Source organism: Polistes dominula, unplaced genomic scaffold, assembly GCF_049000335.1.
Source record: "Polistes dominula isolate Pdom_NZ unplaced genomic scaffold, Pdom_raw_medaka contig_25, whole genome shotgun sequence".
NCBI lineage: Eukaryota > Metazoa > Arthropoda > Insecta > Hymenoptera > Vespidae > Polistes > Polistes dominula.
Genome location: NW_028301094.1, coordinates 1010790 through 1028517, shown reverse-complemented (window position 1 = coordinate 1028517; position 17728 = coordinate 1010790). Strand labels below are relative to the sequence as shown.

Genomic DNA, 17728 nt, shown 5'->3' with positions numbered 1-17728 from the left:
TAATTTATATATATATATTAAGATTGTTTAATCTTAAACTCAGGTAAAAGAAGAAGATGGGTGATGATGATGGGTGATGGTGGTCGCGTATGCTTACAAATTCCTTTTAAAAAGTCAAACAATGACCCAAGTTAATATAAATATACCTATACGAAATCTATTTCGTAACTGTCACTGTCGATATATATATATATATAAAATATCTAACTTGTCCTTAAAAAAAAAAGAAAAAAAAAGTAGACAAAGTATGAGAAGAAGAAGTAGACGAAGAAAAAGAAGAAAAGAAAAGAAAATGAAAGAAGATAGAAAGTAGAAGGTTAGAAGAGAGTAGTAGTACATAAGATGAAAAGAAATGGAAAGATGAGGAATGTTGACACATCTGCTCTCGTCCGAACGGCGCTCGCTCTCTTTTCGACTTCATAAACTACCGCGCCATGGTGGTTATTATTTATTTAATGTCTCTCGTTCAACGTTACACAACTATTTATCTAACGAAGGTTAGAAAGAGAAGACGAGTCGGAGACAAGAGGAAAAGATAGCCATATGTGAGCCATCGACGCCTACGTTTAACTACGTTCACGCATACACGCAACACACCACTCTCAACACATATGCACAAATATAAATACATACATATACACGATAGGATAGATATATGTATATATATATATGAAAATATGAGAAATATATATATATATATACTCATGAGAACGAACACGAGAAACGCGCCCAGTTTGTACAAATAATTCGACCCACATTGCTCCGTAACGTGTACGGCTCTACGTCAAATTTTCGGTCGGCTTTTCGTATTAACAATTCGTGTCTCTGCTTGCTTGGACAAAACGAACTACAATATGTGTATTTGTATGTGTATGTGTATGTGTATTTTCGTGAGAGTATTTGCGTGTCCCTTGTGTGTCTTTAAACTCACCAAACTCCACAATTTCTTCTCCTTCTCATCTTCCTTTCGTCTTTTTGACGTGCAAATATGTCGTTTTAGAGAATTTTGATGAAATTTCTCTAATTTATAGTACTAACCACAATTATATTTAATCATTTAGATATATATATATATAGAAAAAAAAAAATAATGGAAATCATTTGGATTTAATTAATATTAATTATTAGGTGATTTAATTCAATGTAATGTTAGTTTCATTCAGTTAGTTCAGTTTTCTTATTTAAATTTATTTTTTTTTTTTTTATATATTACTATAGTATATTTAATATATATGTATAATGATATTTTTGATATTTGATGATGCAATTTGTAATATTAAAATATTTATAATATTAATTTATATATAATAATATTATAATAATAATATATTTAATGGTGCAATTTATAATATTAATATACATATAATGACATTTTTGACATATTTGATAATTTTGATATTTTTAATATTAAAATGTAATATTAATTTAATACTCAAGAATACAAAAATAACTATTAGCTAATATTATCTTATTATAGACATAGAAATATATATTATTAAATCAAAGAAATTCATTTGTGTGTTACAAAGCAGAGAATTTGGTAAGAGTTTCTTTGAATGAATCGATTCTCGATGTCGTAACGACGATATTTTGTCATGGCACGAGTACAAACGATCTCGATGACAGCAAAAGAAGATAACACAGTATCCTCCTGTAATAACCAACCTTCATATATTATATACATATATATATATATATCAATATTCAATTACATCTTGGAGAATGGTCGAAAGGCGCTCATTTCTGAAACGCCGATCACATTTAGATAGTATTATAGCGAGAACGCGAATGGCCACTTTACGATAAAACGATTCTATTATTTACTCGAAAGAATGATGTCTCTCTCTCTCTTTCCAACAGCCAGTTTGGCTATCGCTCAAAAAGAAAAATCCACTTTTTTCTTCTCATATATTTTCTAACATTTTCATAATAATACTTGTGTAATGTTATATTTTCAATGTTTTATATTTTTTTCAGTTCGCTCAACCCTTTCATTAATATCATTTTATTACTAATTAATTGTAAACATTTTTTTTTAACTTCATAATAATTACTAAAAAAAAAAAATACAAAGTTACATCATACAATAAGTTATGGTTACTTGTCGAGATTTCTAAAGAAGAAAAACGTCGATAGAGAAAACGTGAAGAGGTACTATAATAAATTTCAATTTTTTACTCGTTCGTAAGCTCGTACGTGATCGGGTTCGCGCGTGTTAGAAAAGGCGTCTTAAAAATCGTTCTTGGAAAAGGAACAACTCTCTCTCTCTCTCTCTCGTTCTCTTTCTAAAGGGGTCAGGCTCACGATTTGAAAGAAAACGTAAGAAAAAGAAAAAAAAGAGGAAGAAGAAGAAGTAGGAAGAGGAAGAACAAGTAGAGAGGGTATAACATATATACATACACACATACACACACATATATATATATATATATATATATATATACCAGTTAAGAGGAATAATATTTATAACGCCTCGTTTCGACGGAATTCGAAATTTGTTTCTTTATCGGCCATAATTTTGCTGAATCTACACGAGAATAGGTTCGCCCTCTACACGGTTTCAATAATAATGGATTTGTCGATGTTTTTCAGGGGGGATGCAACCCCTTCGTTTTGTATTGAAAAGCGACCACGTTTCGTCGCGACTAACCCCTTACTCATATCACGATCCATCCCCCTTTCCCTAGCCCTCCCTTGCCCTCATCTGTTCGTTTTCTCTTATTTCAAACACATATATACATATGAGTGAAAGAGAGAGAGAGAGAGTTCGTCGACTCTAAAATTTTATCCGAACTACGTTTTCAGATATATAACTATTATGTGTATGTGTGTGTGTATATATATATGTTTGAACTTATTCAAGTATGTATTCATGTATATTTCGCGAGGTGACGGAGATCTTCGAACGTATCTCGGGTGATTTAGAAAACAAAATTTCCATACGAATGTCCTTCCCCGTTTTCTTTCTTTCTTCTTCTTTCTTTCTTTCTTTTTCTATTTTAAGTCAAGTTAAAGAAATAATACGTAAAAATAACAATTCAAATAGAATTGTTTTGACATTATTTTTGAAAAAGGGTAATTTAAAAAATGTTATACTTAACCCTTTCCTTACGACATGTTTTCTGCGTCAGGGTTGCGTCGGGGTTGCATCTACTGTACGGGGCTGCTAATACGTGCAATATCGAAACTGCACTTTATTTTGTGTAATTTTGTTGCTGATATTTAACGATTGTTAATTGAAAGAAACAAAACACTAAAATTACATGTTCAGAGTGAGATATTTCATGTGCTATAACTGCATATATTCGTCGTATGTAAAATACGTGGCATTTTATGGAAAGCTACCCACTATAGTGGCTCGTAGTACCTCAGTGGTATCTTACAAAGGGCTACTATAATAGTAGCCCGTAATAGCGAAAGGGTTAAAGATATAAAAAACAAAAAGAACCAAACAATGAACTCGTAGTTATTTTATTGATATAGTAATAACTTAAAAAAAAATAACTAGATAATTAGAATGTGTAATATAAGTATATATAATATTAACTAGAATTTGTTATTAAAAAAAAAAAAAAAAAACGTAATATGAACGATGACACAAAGTTGCAAAACTTTCTTTTTCTTGGTGTTACAAGGAAAAAAAAAAAAAAACCTAAGGAAAGAAAAGTAGATAGGGTCTCGAGTGTCAGACGAAATAAGAGAGGCATACACGCGCGGCCGCATTATGTGAAAAATATGGTAATAATATTGCCTAGGCCAAGCAAAACAGCACCCCCTTTAGCACGTGAAATATTTGAGATCGCTTGAAGACACTCTCTTTCTCTCTCTCTCTCTCTCTCTCTCTCTCTCTCTCTCTCTCTCATGGCTTTTTCTCTTATGGTGTAAGGGGTTGGAGTTGTTCTTGCACCATGGTGATGTTTTCTTCTCTTTTCCGGCTAGCTTGTAACAGCACTATCCCCTTCTTAAGTTGGAGAAAGAAAAGAAACGTTGAACGTTTTACCCCTTCAAGTCAGGGTTATTCTGTTCTTCTCGTTTACTCCTTTTCTCTTTTTAAAGCACCTCATCTGGCAAGCTTTAACGCTCGATCTTAAAAGTAAGAAGCTCTCGCGCTTTTCTGGATTCCATCCTTGCTATATCGTCCTCGTAGTCATCGTCGTTGTCGTCGTTGTCGTCGTCGTTGGTCGTTGGTCGTCAACTGAATACAAATGTGAACGAACTTACGTGTGAAAAAGAAAGAAACCAGGGTGAATGTGATTTTCCTCGAATTAGCCAAAAGTAAAATGTGTCTTCTCTTATTTTGTTATTTTTTTGTTTATTTTTGATGTGCACCAAATTTTGTTTAACCCTTTGAAATGTTTAATTTATTTTTGATTGAATAAAAGAAACATTGATAAGCGTATGTTGTTTATAACATTCAAAGGGTTATTTTTGCATAAAACCAAATCTTCATTTTCTTCATAAAATTGATTAGTACACCTTTACAAAAAAAAACTTCCACCCCATCGTGTACAACAATCCGCATTGTAATCAAATATTCCTAACACGTCGAATTATTTTTGTCAAACACGTACATCAAATTAAGAATGCGATTTCAAAACGTAACGTCGCTAAAAATTTTCTTGCATTTTCTTTTTTTTTTTTAATTCGAAGCACTTAGAGTTTTCTTTGAAAGAATTAATGTACCTACCTTACCGTTGGATCTTCTTACTTCTCTTGAGGTTGGTACGCGTTGTAACCGAACTGAAGATAAAACGATTACCGTCTTTAATATTCATATCGTTCGCGGCGTGTTGAATATTAAGGAACCTGAGTGACTCTCGAGAGAAAATTCGTAAGAGGTGTAAAGCAAAGAGATCCTTTGAGTGTATGCATATACATATATACATAATATACATATATATATATATCAAATGACAACTACGAAGATCTTTCTCGATGTTCATTTTTACTCTCGAAACACGAAAGATATTATTTTTTTTTCTCGTTCATCCTTGGACTCCACAAGGCCCATTGTCCTGGCTTTCATTAGCGGAACATCCGGCGTTCTTCCTGCCGTCATTTAAATTCGTCTTACACTCTTCTCAATATTCTCTCTCTCTCTCTCTCTCTCTCTCTCAGTTTCACCCCTTTCTATCTCACTTTCTCTTTAGCTTGTAATTCCTGAGCCCCGAACAAGCTGGCATTTTTCTCACCCCTTTACCCGAGGCTAAGGTACCCCGTTATATTTCTCCACCATTCTCCCCTTTTTCTTTCTTTTTTTTTTTTTTGCCAAGTACCCACCCCCATCTTTTCCAACTCGTCCTCCCCCTTTCTCCCTTCACCGCTTATTTCTTCGCAATGCCGGACGTGAAAAATATTGGATAATTTTCCAAGTCAGAAAATCTGCTGTTGCCCGACTTAATTGTATCATCAAGAAAACTCTTCCTTGACTCTTCTTATTTCACTCATCCCCATAGAGGACACCGGAAGGTTTGTAGTTAGAAGAAGTAAAAGAAGCAAAGAGAGGTATGAGGGAAGAAAAGAAAAAGGAAGTAGAGGAGGAGAAGGAGAAGGAGAAGGAGAAGGAGGAGGAGGAGGAGGAGGGTTTAGGTAATACTCGACAATTTTTAACCACAATCTCATCCGATATTCCGCTTGCGTTCGTCTTGCGAAATTCGTAACCACCCTTCCTTCCTTCTTTCTTACTTTACTCTACTGACAAAAAAAAAAATAAGAAAATAAAACAAAGTGTACAAATAATTCTGACGACAGCTTATGGTTAAGTGAGAAAATGGCAAGACAAGAAAAATAAAATAGAAAGAGTACACTTCTGAGAGGGATTCCAAGAGGGAGGGTGGATGATGGTGTCCGACGAGTAGTAGTAGTCTCTCACCCCTAATATTTTCCATGGGAGTTTTTCTGGGGTCGGGACGCCGGAAGTGAGCAGAAACGAAGGAATGCAAAAGCGAAGTAGCGGAAAACCGTATGGAGTATGGTACTGTGAGGGGGTGTAAAGAGGGAGAGATGGAAAGAATGAAAGAGAGAGAAATAGAGAGAGAGAGAGAGAGATATCTCTCCGACGTCGGGCTGGACGGACGGACTCTCTCTCGTTTGTGCAAACAAACCAAAATGGACTGCGAATAAATATGCGTCTACGAGCAAAAGCGAACGCCCGTATGCTTGGTCATGATCCGCCGTCCATGTACGAATAGGGGGAGGGGGTGGGGCGGCCGGAGGGGGGAGAGACCGTGAAGAGGGAATCAGAGAGAAAGAGAGACAGTCGCATACCGTTAGGTGAGCCCAAAAAGGGGGGGGGTTGGTTTGGAATACGTAGGGGATTTAGGGACCTTTAATGGAGCTCATCCGCCCGCGACTACCAGAAAAGGAGTTCGCCCAGTTTCCATTATTCACTGGTCCTCCCCTACTTTTACTTCGATCGTTTCTGTCTTCTCAATCCTATTCCTTCTTCCTTTTTTTGGGGGTATAAGTAGAATAGAACTAACACAACTAGGAAAAACCATTTCTTTTTTGTATTATTAATTGTTAAACTAAATACCAAAGTAAAGTGTGTTTTCCATCGATGATTATTAATTGTTAATTGTTTTGTTTCAATTTTTCTCTTTTTTTTTTGGTCTTAACAAGTTTCTTTTTCGAGTGAAAATTTTGGTACTAACTTAACCATACCGCAACCAACCGGATGAGGAACATCATCACGTTTAGTTGCTTGCCTCTCGTTCAAGTTTAACACTAGGAGTAATAGAGAAGAGAGTCTTACGTTTTTCCCTTCATTTCTTTAACAAGGAAGCCGCAAAATCCGCCGGCCGGAAAGTCAGCAGTGAAGAAAGGTCTGTTCATAATTCAAACGGCTACTAATTGATACTGAATTATTAATCGAGAACGAAAGTAAAACGTGCACGCCTTCTTCTATTCCTCTTCCACCACCTCCTCCTCCTCCTCCTCCTCTTTATATTTCCTCGAGGCAAAGAATTCGCATAATACTTTGTCACTGTACGCGCATATTCATCTTCAACCTTATATGAGGGAACATTAAAAACTACCATCTAATCCGCTGATGCTTATGCATGATGACAATTTAATTTTTTTATTTTCAACAAAGAAAAGATGATTTTATTTATCCTATCTTTATTAATATATCAACTATCGTACAACGTCATCGAGAAAATCCTTTTAACAACCCCTTACAGTTATCTTTCAAAAAGAAGATAGTCTTCTCGATCAGCAATGAGAAAACAGATTCGGCAGGTCCAATTAATTTTCCAGTCGGATACCGGTGGTTTTTAATAACAGTAGACGTGGTTAAATGAACGGAGATGGAAAATCTGGGGTTGAAGGAGAAGGAGGAAGAGGAGGAGGAGGAGGAGGAGGTAGAAACACGAAGGAAAGAATAGCGAGTTCCTTGCTAGGGGTTTCAGAGGTGGGCGCTGATATGCTCGTTGTGCTGCTACTGCTACTGCTGCTGCTATTACTGCTACTGCTGCCCGGAGAAAAGGAAAAGCTGACTAAGGAAAAATCACCCTGCCACGTGCACTACCCTTAAAAGTCTCAGAGGGTGGAAAAGAGTGGGCTGGCCTGGTGCTACTACTGCTACTGCTACTGCTGCTGCTGCTGCTGCTGCTTCTGCTTGTGCTCTGGAGGTGGACCTCCAATGGTTACCGCCAAGTAGATGTAATTTTTCCGTTGTTTGATTTTCATTAACGACTACGGTGGCCAACCACCAATGCTTTGCAACGTAGCTTTCTTTTCTCTCTCTCTCTCTCTCTCTCTCTCTCTCAATCTTTTTCTTTAATCATCATCTCTTTTTCTTACTCGTCAAAAGAAAATCCAAGAAACAAGCAAGAATTTGCCAATCTCCAAACAGAGATTCCTTGCCATTTACTTTCTTTTTTCTCTAATTATTTATTTAATAATTAGAAAAACAATGCGCCTGTAGGAATGCAACCCTCCAGACACACTTTGAAAATGCTGCTTGCGAGCGACATCTATTGGTACAGAATTTTTTTTAAAGCTCAAACTGTTCATACACGTTTGTATCAAGGTTTGCCTATCTTTCGGGCAGAACAAAAATTCTGTTCCAATAGATGTCGTTCGCAAGCAACATTTTCAAACTATGTCTGAAGGGTTGCATACTTACAGGCGCACAATTTTATAATTATTATATAAATAATGAAAAAAAAATATTAAATATATAGTTTACATTTTTAAATGTTTCACTTGTAACCTTGTGTGATCTGTACACATGTTTTTTATTCATTCTTTCTCTAATAAATTCCAAACTCCATGCAAATCCTTTGCATTTTGCGTACATCTTGCATCGAGATCAGGACACAAATGTATATACGTGTATGTATATTTACATGTATGCGTGCATGTATCGCAGAATTCGGCCGCGGCGTTCTCTTGCCGAAATCAGCGAACCGGTGGATGTAAGCAAACCCGCAGAATACCGAAATTACTCTCTCCGATGCACCCTCTATTCCGGTTCCTCTGTTATCCGTTCTCATTCTCACCCTCCTTCCGATCCCTTCTCTCTCTCTCTCTCTCTCTCTCTCTTTCTCTCTTTACGTTTCTGCTTTCTCTTCCCTCTTCGACACTCTGGACATCCCCAACCTTCTGTATCTCGCCTACCCAGCTGCGACAATCCCACCTTTATGCGTTAATTCTTGTACATACAGACGGCGAATATCTAGAGAAAAGGAGAGCTGGAAAGGGGGTTGGTTGGGGGCTAGGCTCGAGAATGAGAATGACGCGGAGAAAAGAGAGAAACACATATAGCAGGCAACGTTTATCTTGCATAATTCTATTGAATTGTATGTGTGTGTGTGTGTGTGTGTGTGTGTTTCTATCTTCTTGTCTTTAAAATACATTTGTTATTTTTTAACTTTCCTAATTTGTCATTAATTTTAAATACAATTTATCAACTCTCGTAACACCACCATTGGATTTGATCGTTGCCAAAAATGAAAATCCCTAAGGATAGGTGAAAATGTAGAAATGTGTATAATACGCAGATAGAAAAAGGAAAAAAAAGGGGGGCGGAGACTAGGGGGAGACTAATTTTTTCGTCAACTTGATAATAGTGAGAGTCTCGTTATGCTAGGAGGATAGAAATTGAGGAATAGAAAAGGAAAAGGTAGTGGTAGCAGCAATGATGGGTGGAGAGGAGGAGGAGGAGGAGGAGGAGGAGGAGGTGGTGACCAGAATCGGAAAGAATAAAGAATCGAAGGGAATGCGATTGGGAGCTGATTGAAAAGGACAATGGCCCCCGTTGTGCGTCGACGAGACGATCGGAAACGTTCAATAAAAAAAAAAAAAAAAGACGAAGTGTGCGAGAAAGATAGAGAAAGAAACACACACAGAGAGAGAGAGAGAGAGAGAGAGAGAGAGAGAGAGATCAGAGAGACGCCTTCGTTGGCCGAATGATTGAACGACGTCGACGTGGGGTTGGAAATGACCGGTTTGAAACGGGGAAAGGGGTTGAGAAGAAAAAGAAGAAGGGGTTGGGAGAGGAGGTGAGGGGCGGAGAGAGAGAGAGAGAGATTGCCGTTGAAAATCTCCAAGTATTTCGGACGAATAAACGAAACGTCCGTGCTTGAATATCAACGAATCATACTAATTGATACCCTATCCAGTAACTACGACGACGTTTCTACACATTCTATCTCTTTTCTAACTTTTTCTTCCTTCCTTCCTTCCTTCCTTCATTTCTTTCTATCTATAGTTCTCTCTCTCTCTCTCTATCTCTTTCACTCTCTTTTGTACATGGTTGTCGATCGAGAAGCCAGAGACAACGAATGTGTGTGGTGTTCATCCGAGGTCACCGATTGTGTGGAATCGCTTGTCTCTCTTTTCGAACTCTGCTCGTCGGGGATAAAATAAATGAGAGACGACGTTCACTCTCATCCAAAGAGAGAGAGAGAGAGAGAGAAAAAGAGAGAGAAAGAGAGAAAGAAAGAAAATCCAAAAAAGAAAGAAGCCGAACTACGTCGAATGAGTTTGAGTTTTTGAGAGGCTGACGAACCAATCACGGGGCCATCTATAATGTACACAGTACGTTAACGATGGAGACCAGAGACACACCGGCGCTACCGTATGCCATCGGACCTCGAGCCATTTTCCAAATATCCGAGCCGAATACTCTTTCTACTCCTCCTCCTCCTCCTACTCTTCTTCCTCCTCATCCTCATCCTCCTCCTCATCCTCCTCCTCTTTCTCTACTATTTCTAACGGTCCCTGGAAACCTAACTCCGTCCTTTTCTCATCGTGAGTGGAACAGTTCGACGGACCATCGATGCTAAAACGTCCCTGGAATCGTTAATTCCTCTCAATATTGCAACTCCCATCGATAGACACGATTTTCAACGAAAGAGAAAGAGATAGAAGAAGTTAGAGAATACGCGATGCATTTTTCATCCTGTTTTCAGATTCTCCTTTCTTGAATACCAATGTAAAGATTTGTTTTAACAAATCCTATTTTTCTTGTTTTTTTTTTTTTTCATGATTTATTTATCACGAGTTTTTCAAAAACCAATGCAATTAAATTCAGGAATAATAAAATTGAGAATAGTTGGTTTTATCAAATTTGTCATTGTGTAAATTCATCAAAAATGTATTTTTAATTAGATAGGCTGTGCAACAGAACAAAATTTATCTGAACAATTGTATCATCTACAAATCTTTTAGATTTTTATCTGTGTTGACAATTAAAAAATATTAGATTCAACCTTATGGGTTTCTGGACGACTGTCGTCGTATCATGGTGCGAATGAACGTAAAGAGGGGTTGGTCACTAATAAAATCATTCCTATTCCGAGGGGTTGAATTTCGCGTTTTCAAACACACGTACGAATACCTTCTCCCTTTTCTCTGCCCATCCACCCACTCATCCCTTACTCCTCAAGTAGGAGGAATGAAAACTGATTATGCGAGCGCATGACAACCCTTGGCGCGATTTAGTATTAAAATATTATGACAAATGTCAACAAGAGTTTCTCGAACTATAGTCCTGTCGTCGTTTCTGATTGGCTCGTGAAAAACTTGAATACGAAACGAGACAAATGATGACATTTTTCTACTCATTGTCAGTGAAAATCTTTGTTTTCCCATTTCCTTCTCGAATTTTTATTAAAATGTTTGCAACAACAACAACAACAAAAAATACAACTAATAAGATAGAAAAAAAAAAAAAAGATAGAAAATTTGATTGATATATCAATTGACTTTTCGTTTAATTTTATTTAAAAAAAAAAAAAAAAAAAACCAACTATTTTTCAATTTAAACATTTTAATTAATCTCTCGTTTCATATTGGGGAAAGCATTTACAAGCATTTCTTTTTTTCATTCTTTTCTTTTATTATATCTGTATATGTGTGTGTGTGTGTGTGTGTGTATTGAGAAGAGCTTATTTTAACGATATTATTCCGCGTTAAAATTTGAATAAGGGAAGGTAGGGAGAAAGCTCGCGTAAATATCGAACGAAATCCGAAATGGTCGCTTTGATTGGTAACGATGTTGACACGGAGTATAAAAAGTGTGCTGAGTAAACGTTCCCAATCTGTATACTCGCAACGCGTTTAAAATCTAACGATATCCATATTCCACCTATATACCTTTGGGCGTAAAACATCGTAGAGATCACGTGGAAGGGAGGGATCGTTCTGATTGATCCAAAAAAAAAAAAAGAAACAAAAAGAAAGGAAACATATTTTAAAACAAAATCACGGTCAGATATTTGTTATTGATCGTGTTGCATGATCGAACACAACGTAATATACAAAAATTACGATTAATTAATTAATTTAACCTCACACTGTATAACTGTATAAATGTAAATACTAATAATAATTTTGATTTAAATGAAATTTGACGTAATCGATAAGAAATTGTCATCTCGTTAAACATCCCTTCGTGTTTTATTTTTTACGACTTATGATGTACGAGTAGTAATCGTTGTCTTTGAGCAACAAAACACACGCTTTCTCGTTGACTCAATTGAGTTGTAAATATACTCACACACACACACACACACACACACACACACACACACATATACATATACATAATTAAGCATCTTGCACAGTATATATCTTTCTAAATATACAAACCCGGGTTTTTTTTCTTCTTCTTCTTCTTCTTTTTTTTTTTATTTTACATCTACGAGTCATCGAAGTCACGTAACAAACAAACATTGTAGACCACATCAAACGACCATCTCTGAGAATAACTCTCATTCGCATATTATGCCTTTAGGAAAATATTGAAACATCCATTAGTCTACTTTCAATCCCAAGAGTCTTCATCCTTAGCAAGGATTATTATTCACCGATAATATCGGAGAAACAAATGCTTCGAATGTTTAAAATACTTCAAGAAAGAACAGAGAGAGAGAAAGGGGTAAATAAATACGAACATGTAAAGAAGAAATTCATATACACTCGTGAACGATGAATGAGTCGTTGATTCATCGATATAAGAACTAAAAATAATAATAATAATAATAATAATAAAAAGAAGAAGAAGAAGAAGATGAAAATGTTAGAGACAGAACATAAATCCAAACAGTAAACAGTGTTTGGTTCAGTGAGGTAGCTTAGGGAAAATTTTAATATATAAAAGATATGAAGAGAGAGAGAGAGAGAGAGAGAGAGAAAGATGGAAGAGTTTCTTACCAAACCCACCCTCGTCAACCTCCTGCATTTTGATTTCAACAGAGCATGGAAGACTTCTTCTCTTCCTTAGAGATTCAAATAAGTGCCGATACTAGGGTAAAAGTAGTAAGGAAAACGCAGTGGTTCCGATGTAGTCAAGAAGATGACGAGAAATGAAACAGTAAGAGAAGGAGAAGAAAGGTTTGGAAGGGTGGTGGAATAGAACTACCCACCCCCACCCCCCCTATTACTTCGTTCCATCGTAAGAAGAAATCTGAACAGCTAACAACAAACGCACCCCGACCTTTATTTAACCTTTTCTTAAAAGAGTCTTAGGAGTCCTTCTTATCTATAGTCGATGGCCCTTCACTGTCGGCCCTTATACTTTCATTCTTTCCTTACCCTTATATACATACACATACACATATATACATATACTTCTTTTCCTTTGGTCTTTGTCGTGTACACACATCGACCTACCTACTTTCCACCACCTCTCACTCATTCCATACCCAAAACCCACCCCACCCCACCCCACCCTACTTAAACTTTCTTATTCTTTGCAGTCATCGTTCTTGGACGAGCGTTCAACCCTACCAACCTTCGTTTTTAGATATTTAAGATTCTTCTTTTCGTTAAGATACAGAAAAAGAGAGATGAATATAAAGCTGGGTTAAAAAAAGGGGTTGGTTGGTGGGTGGTAGAAGGAAAAGTCTCGACATCGTTCGTATTAATTAGCGAATTAAAGGATCGCGATATGGCGAGGGTTAAGCAGCAGCAGCAGCAGTAGCAGTAGTAGCAGTAGCAGCAGTAGCTAAACCTAAAGTGGATTAAAAACTCGTGCCGATCGTTGCTTCTCATTCATTTCCTTGAGTAAACGAAACTCCTCCACCACTCGTGGAGCTTGTGATTTTAACGCTGAAAACGAAGATAGACGAATAAGGTCCAACCGATCTTCTTATTAATTTTTTTATCATGATGATGTTGTTAAAAAAAAAAAAAAAAAAAAAGGAAAGGATGAACAAAAGAACAAAATACTTTGTTCGTATTGAAGCTAGGTGACCATAAACGAATTCATATCTTATTGTTTCATACTTTCTATAATAATGGTGGTGATGTTGGTGATTTAGTTTGAATGATTTTACTCAAATGATGTTCCTCAAAATACAAGCACTCGAGATGAGAAATACTTCGTTCATCCGTTCGAATTTATCTACGGAATTATCTTCGAAACTGTACGTACCTTTTTACATTTGATGTACTCGAAGAGAACGTTTCTATCTTCCAACACACATATATCGTGGACACCAGTATAGTCACCTCACTACCTACCATCACCAAAACCAGGACCATAGAATCGAGCAAGCCCTTTTCTTTTGTTTTCCTTTCGGTGCCAACTCCTCCTCGGTCCAGCATTTGCTTTTTCTCAACTTCGGCAGACTTCGTCGAGTGCAGAAGCGCGGTGGTACGCGCTGACGCTCCTCCTGACTAAACACTGATAACGCACGAGACCGGGGAATTTCTTTGCATGTTATAAACATACGTAATCGTACACAAATAAGATTAGCATAGGACTCGACCTAACCAGGAGGTTTGAATTTACCACTGACTCATGTGCTCCCTTGAACTTTTTCTTTTTCACTGTTTTTCTCTTTCTTTCTTTCTTTCTTTCTTTATTTTTGTCTTTTTTGTCTTTTTTGTCTGACTTCAAACTCCTCACACCCCCGTCAATCCTTTCCCTACTGTTTTTCATTTTCTACGAACTTACATTAGAACCAAGAGACAATGGTATCGTGAGAAAAACAGAAAACTCATTTGAAAATGTTTTTACGTTCATAATTTTGAAGAGATATTTTAGTGAATTAGTATGAAGAACAAAATCTAATAGATGTCATAATCTATTTAATGGTTTAACAATAGTATTTAATCAGTAGAACCATTAGATAAGATCGATATTATCCAAAATACTTGTGGAAAGTAAAGTAAAGTGTATTATAACACACGATTTGATCATTTCCCTTCGAGATTGCAGTTAAAGGTAATTTCATTCTCTTATCTATCAATTTATATTTGTAGATAAAAATAGAATTGAGTAACAAGATATTTTTATATGATCATTTCAAATAGATATGTATTTATTCTTGTTCGATTTGAATTATTCCCGTAAATTTTTTGTTCGTTCGTGAAAGAAGCTCGTAACCGACTTTGATCGAGCTCCCGATCTCCATTTTCGTATTTGCAGGCTACTTCGCTATTTGCAGCGTTGAAGCAGCAACAACAGTCGCGCGAAAACGTATCATCTTCGTCGCGGGATCGGGAGAGCCGTTCAGAAAGAGAACGTCACTCGATACGTGCTAGCCGAGAAGGAATAGGAAGGGGTACTGGAGTTAACGAAGCCACAGGTGGTAGCGTTGTCGATCAACAACAACAACAACAACAACAACAGCAACAACAGCAACAACAATCACAGTCACAGCAACAACAACAGCAGCAACAGCAGCAACAGGAACTTACCATCGAATACCAAAGCAATGGGAAGCTCAGTCCTGCTGGACGCACAGTGACAGCAGCACCCATGACCCAGCAAAAGCAGCCCATTATCGCCCAACATTCGCAACAACCGAGCTCGGGTGCACCTGGTCTTCAGCCCAGCCCTCATCAAAGTCCACAGGTAAGAGTATCCTTCCTTTATTGAATTTGTTCAGTTATCGTTAGAATTGTTTTTTAATAAATGATTTTATTATTAACAGGCCCCTCAACGGGGATCACCGCCGAATCCTTCGCAGGGCCCACCGCCCGGAGGGCCTCCGGGTGCTCCACCATCTCAGAATCCTTCTCAGATGATGCTCAGCCCGGCGAGCGGCCTTCACCAAATGCAACAATTGTTGCAACAACACATACTCAGTCCTGGCCAACTGCAGTCCTTCCTGCAGCAACATCCCCTTTATCTTCAACAACAACAGCAACAACATCATCAAGTGATATTTCATTTCAAATTGTCATTAGACAAAACATATTTGTGTATGTTCATTTTTTTACATAGAAAAATTATTTGTTCATTTGCAGGATTCCGCGTCCGATCATGCGCCCACTCAAGAACGTTTTGGTTATTTCTCATTGAAAAGCGTAAGGATTTTTATCGATGTAATATACGTAGTAACTAGACGAAGTTCGTTTTCTTTTAAAAGAACAAACAGTCTACTAGTTAGTTATCGAACACTTTCCCTAGCAAACTAATTTCTTCGTACTCTCAACGATCGCGTTTATATTTTTAATTAGAAAATTCAATTATCTAAAGTACATTTTTCTTCGAAACGTTGTAAACAATAATCGAGGCTCTCTCTCTCAGTTTAAAATGCATTATTTCTCTCAGCTTACTCATCAACTACTACTACTACTACTACTTCAAATAAGTTTCAACTTTATTAGAATTCGATGAAATTTATTTACCAAAGTAAGCATCGACGTTAGAACTAGAGTCTTGTCTCTCTTTCTCAAAAGTTAACACATTTCACTGGGTTGCACGTTGGATCTTACCAACCTAAAAGCCTTCAGTGAATTTGGATGCGATCGAAGAATACCCAACGTAGTCGAGGAAGTTGGCTCGCTTAACGGAGAGAGGGTTGATACTCGGTCTGTGCAAACAACCAGTCCCTTCCATATCGTTGCGATAACAATACGCATAGTATAAACCATTCTCAGGAGCCCACCTATAACATAGGCATCCACCTAACCTTATCATATCACTCGCCAGGTCGACCAACAACGATATACCACTTTTCTAACTTTAAACTTTGTATATATGTGCGTGTAGGGGTGGGGGGGGCGGTTTCTGTTAGCAGACAAATTTGTTAATAAATTCGATGACTTGTACAACACATGTTTTCTATTTTTTTGTATTATTATTATTATTTTTTTTTTTTTTTAAATAGGAAATTATGGTAACGTTTTAAACTGTCCCCATTGGCGTAGAAATAATAATATGTCCAGGTCGATTAATCTTGCGGGCTCCTTATTTCTAGTAATACGATAAAGGGACGTCTGCCGCGAAGTTTGTTTTAAAATATCCTCGAGGCTAAGGGAAGGAAGATCGAGAATGAAGTTGACTAAGGTAGGGAGTAGAAAAGGGAGAGATAGGAGAGAGAGAAGGGAGGTGTTCCAAGGGCGAGGTAAGCAATTAAGCATCGCCATCAGCCGTTGTGTCTCGTTGTTTGTCTTCGAGGTACCCATCAACTGCCCTCTGTCTTCTTCTTCTTCTTCTACTTCTTCTTCTTCTTACCTCCCTGGCGAATTATCTGAGACATCGTGATTTATTCATCAACCTTGGCAGACGATGCAAGACCCTTTTTTTTTTTTTATTTCTATCTAACCTTCCTTTTTTTTCTAAATAATTGGCGTTTATTGAGAATAAAATAAAAATGAAAAACTAACTTTGTTTTCTAACATTATCAATGTTAATTATACAATGTTTATCTTATTATTCTTGGTCTTACTTACTTTAGCAGCAACATCAGCTGGCGGAACTCGGTAGAAAACAGTTGGAACAGGCTATGCAACAACTGCAAGAACAATTGCAATTGAATTTGATTCAACAAACTCATCTACTTCAAACAGCCGATAAGAAAAAAGCATCAGGTCCTTTACAACAGTTGGCACTTCAACAACAACAATTGGTACAACAGTTTCAGATCACGCAGAGACAATATTTGTTACAACAAGGTCTCGGTCTACAAAGTCACAATCCTTCGTCAGGTATTTTTATTATTTATATCCAATTAATTATTTTGTAAGATAATTATATATTAATCAATTCTATTTATCGAGTACTTGATTAAAAAAAAAAAGAAAACAAACAAACAAACAAACAAAGAAAAAAAAACAGTAGTCACGCGTTAAAGATGTTTCCCTTTTTGATTTGAAGAAGAACAAGCCCATCGGCACCACCTGCAACACCAAAAACTCTTCTTTACGTTGAACGCTATCCAGACAAGCACCCTCCGTAGGGACCCTATAGGTACCCTCTCGTACCTACCCTTCGCCCTTTTCCTGCCTCTCTTTCTCTTTCAGAGTAATCCAGCAAGAA

The 17728-nt window shown here is 37.0% G+C and overlaps 1 protein-coding gene across 1 annotated transcript in view; it reads left to right on the top strand.

Moving 5' to 3' along the window:
* FoxP (forkhead box transcription factor P) overlaps window positions 1-17728 on the top strand; it is a 306221-nt gene that overhangs the window by 260291 nt on the left and 28202 nt on the right. The window contains 4 exon segments of the mRNA XM_015331871.2: window positions 14888-15316; window positions 15396-15623; window positions 15712-15771; window positions 17148-17397. Of these exon segments, the coding sequence (XP_015187357.2) occupies window positions 14888-15316; window positions 15396-15623; window positions 15712-15771; window positions 17148-17397 (967 nt within the window).